The following is a 3,302-nucleotide window of genomic DNA, read 5'->3' on the forward strand; positions in this document are numbered from 1 at the left end:
CCTTACCCAGACTGGTCTCCCTCTTTCCGAGTGGGAACCCCATAATAGACCTCATTTGGAGAGATACAACTCTTGTCCAGAATGTTCCACCTGCTCAAACCAGGGGTACGAGACCAAGCCATGCACCCCTACTCCTCTGTGAGGAGGGGGGCAGGGCTGAAAGCTGCAGAGAGACAGGGGACGAGTCCTTGGGACTTATCCACCACTCGTTAAATTCCTGTCTTCTTAAAAGAAAACTCCGCAGCACCCCGATGCCGCCGACGATGCTGGTTGTCACTGTCCCCTGCTCTCCAACCCTGTGGGACCTCGAAAACCCACTTCTGCGTACAGCCGCCTCTCTCTTTTCGAGGAGAAATTCATTAGCAAGCTCGTTAAAGATGGGCAGGGCTCTTGTTCTTTCTGGAAGTCAGACCGCACATAAAAATCACGTTTGAGTTGCTTCGTGTAAATGAACCCATAAGAAACACACGCGCCCTATGCCCTCATCTTGCCAGGTCCCGACGTGACTGGGAGAAATGCACTTGAAAATACACGTGGGGTCTGAGCCGCAGTCAGGAGGCACGGGGTGAGGGACCCCGGAAGCGGCGACCCGCCCCACGAGCAACCTGCAGGCGGGAGAATGTGGGGGTGACAGCGCAAGGCCCTCTTTCCCTTTCGGGAGCAGGGAGACCGAGTGTGTCCCTCAGCTCCCATCCGCCCCAGGGGAGGGTAAGGGGGTAAGGGGGCCAGCAGGGCCAGCCTCCACACGAGGCCACCCTCTCGCCCCCGACATCTGCGCCCACCCGGACGCGTCCAGCTAGAGGCGGCCCCCAGGGAACAGCTTCCTAGATGAACAAAGGGGCCCCTCCCACTGCAGGGAAAGGTCCTCTGGCTATGTGGCCGGTCAGGGTCACGTTTCTAGCCCCTACGGCTCGAGGATGGGCCAACCCACCAAAGACAGAATCCTACTGAAAATAAGTATCTTTCAACACTTAATAATGGTCTTTCTGCAATCGGGGATGATTGGCTACGAGGCTGATTTATGGTGTTATGTTTCGACTTCTTTAATTGAGAATTCGATCTATTTTTTTAATCTGTTTTGTGTTTGTGACACACAAAACACAAAATATGTGTTTGCCCGAGACTGAATATTCACGAGTGCACCTGAAATACGGGTCAGCCCGAGGACAGGCCACCCCCAACCGCCGAGCAGGGTGAGGTGGGGGCCGACCTTGACTCTGCCCCGCAGCTCAGCCCGCCTGGAGGGAGCCTGAGGTGCCCCTAAGAAGCGGTCTGGAAGCCCTGGGCGTTTGGCTAGGACGAGCTCCACGGATCTTTCTGGTACATTGGGGTCTGAACCCCAACCCGCCCTCCGCTCCCGGGAGTCCCGCACCCTGCCATGCATAAAGCGCACAGCCCCAGCCTCTTTCCCACATCACCGTTTGCAAGTGGCTCAGCAAATGCCAGCCGTGGAGTAAATATCACAGGGCAGCATCTTCCGGGGGCCCCCTGCCTGGGTCTGGCCTTGGGCACATTCCCCACCTCTCCCCGGCCTGACGGGCTCCCCCAGGAACAGAAACAGACAAAGCAACAGCCCCCCAGGCTGGATCCCTCTGCCCCTCTCTGCCTACACCAATGCGTTTTATTTAAAAATAATGTCTACACCCCACTTCCACTTCAGGGGCTGCAGAGGAGTGTCTCGGAGACCTGCGTTTGAGGGAAGGGCCCACGGGGGCCCAGCAGGCTGCTCTGCCTGCTGGGCGGCGGGCTGCACTCACGGCGAGGCACGGCAGGCAGGGCCGCCAACTCAAGCGCAGAGCTGTGTTCCCATTTTGCCGCTTGCAGAGACCCCGTGCGCAAGCGTCACGGAGAGATGCTGGCTTCTGGAGGATTGAACCCATTTCACCCCCGGCCTCTCCCACCCAGACCACCTGGCAGTCTACACTCATCCACTTACCCGGGCAACTACCCTGGGCACGGCAGACCTGAGGCCTGCCAGGTGCAGAGCCAACTCCACACCAGCTCAGCCCCATTGGGCCGCTGGCTCTGAAAACACCTGCGCCCCTCCCACGGGCTCACCAACTGGGACCCTCGGTTAAGCCTCCTCTCTTCCTGTCCGCCTTGTGCTTAGCTGCCACATGGGCCAAGTCACTGAATGGGACCTCCCGAGATCCCTGACTTGCCCCTCCAATGGCCTTAGGCACCCCACGAGGACCTCGGCCCCGAGCCCCCAAAGGTCCCATTAGTGCGTCTTGAATAAGTGGACCACGGATGAACACGCGGTGAGTCCTGGAGGGATCTGCGGCCGGAATTCTAGGCTTTCTTCTTGCCCTCCCCACCATGACCGATTTTATTCAAACAAACAAAACGTTCCCATCTCATTGTGATTTCAGGGGTGAAGAAAAGAAGCCACGAGAACTCACTCAAAAACCACTATTTGACTAAAGGACATTATCAAAGCCTCGTGTGTGAGAAGCCAGCATTCTCTTAGGGGCTGACGTTACCATGGCTTGGGAGAGAAATGTTTTTCCAGCTACAGAGCAGACAAGCATTCTTACTTCGTCTCCAAACGGGAAGGCGGGGGGAGGAGGGGTGCAGTGCTTAGGAGAACAAATACACCGTGTTCGTGTGATTACTGTGCTGAGCAAAGCTCTGTCGAGGACCTACTGTGTGCCTGGCCAGAGCTGGTTGTCAGGGCCCAGAGCAGAGTTTACTTACCGTATGGGGACCGCAGCACGCCGGCGACCCAGGTGGCCCCCACGCACGCTGGCTCAGTGAGGCAAGGCAACTTGCAGACCCCAGGCCTCCCGGGTTAAGCTGGAAGCAGTGCCCCTCCCCCAGTTTACACGTGTACATTCTTGAGCAGAGAGATGTGAGCGGGACCTAATGAAATCTTAGTGTCCCGAGAAAGCTAGAAACTCACCCCAAACCAGGAAGGAGGCAGGAGGCGCGAGGCGTCAGGTGACCGTCGGGAAGGCGGGGGTCCGAGGCTGTGGTCCTCCGGCGGCGGGGGGTGGGGGTCTCCTGCTTCTTCCATCCGGGTCTTCGGCCAGCCCAGCCAGGTCGCAGCCGCTGTCCTCGGGGAGGGACAGAACGTCAGAATCACAGGAAGGCGAGCACCCCGGAAAAGCCTCGCGTGCATCAAGAGAAGGCACCGAGCCCAGTCTCACCTGAAGTTGGTTTTCGGTGGAGGGAGGTGGCTCATGGGTATGAGCAATGGCGGGAAGAGGTGCGCGAAGCCACAGGCCTGGGTGGCAGCCCCCAAACCGACCCAGGACCTGGGACGGAGCCCGGGACGTGCAGGGCCAGAGCGGGCCGCGGGG

At 58.7% G+C, this 3,302-nt stretch overlaps 1 protein-coding gene across 1 annotated transcript in view; it reads right to left on the minus strand.

The window, feature by feature from the left end:
- LOC111746165 overlaps positions 1 to 3,302 on the minus strand; it is an 87,766-nt gene that overhangs the window by 21,485 nt on the left and 62,979 nt on the right. The window contains exons 6-7 of the mRNA XM_023537137.1: positions 3,150 to 3,302; positions 2,903 to 3,056 (exon numbers count right to left, since the gene is read on the minus strand). Coding sequence (XP_023392905.1) covers positions 2,903 to 3,056; positions 3,150 to 3,302 — 307 coding nt within the window. The remainder of the gene's footprint in view (positions 1 to 2,902; positions 3,057 to 3,149) is intronic.

Source organism: Pteropus vampyrus, unplaced genomic scaffold, assembly GCF_000151845.1.
Source record: "Pteropus vampyrus isolate Shadow unplaced genomic scaffold, Pvam_2.0 Scaffold178, whole genome shotgun sequence".
NCBI classification, from domain to species: domain Eukaryota; kingdom Metazoa; phylum Chordata; class Mammalia; order Chiroptera; family Pteropodidae; genus Pteropus; species Pteropus vampyrus.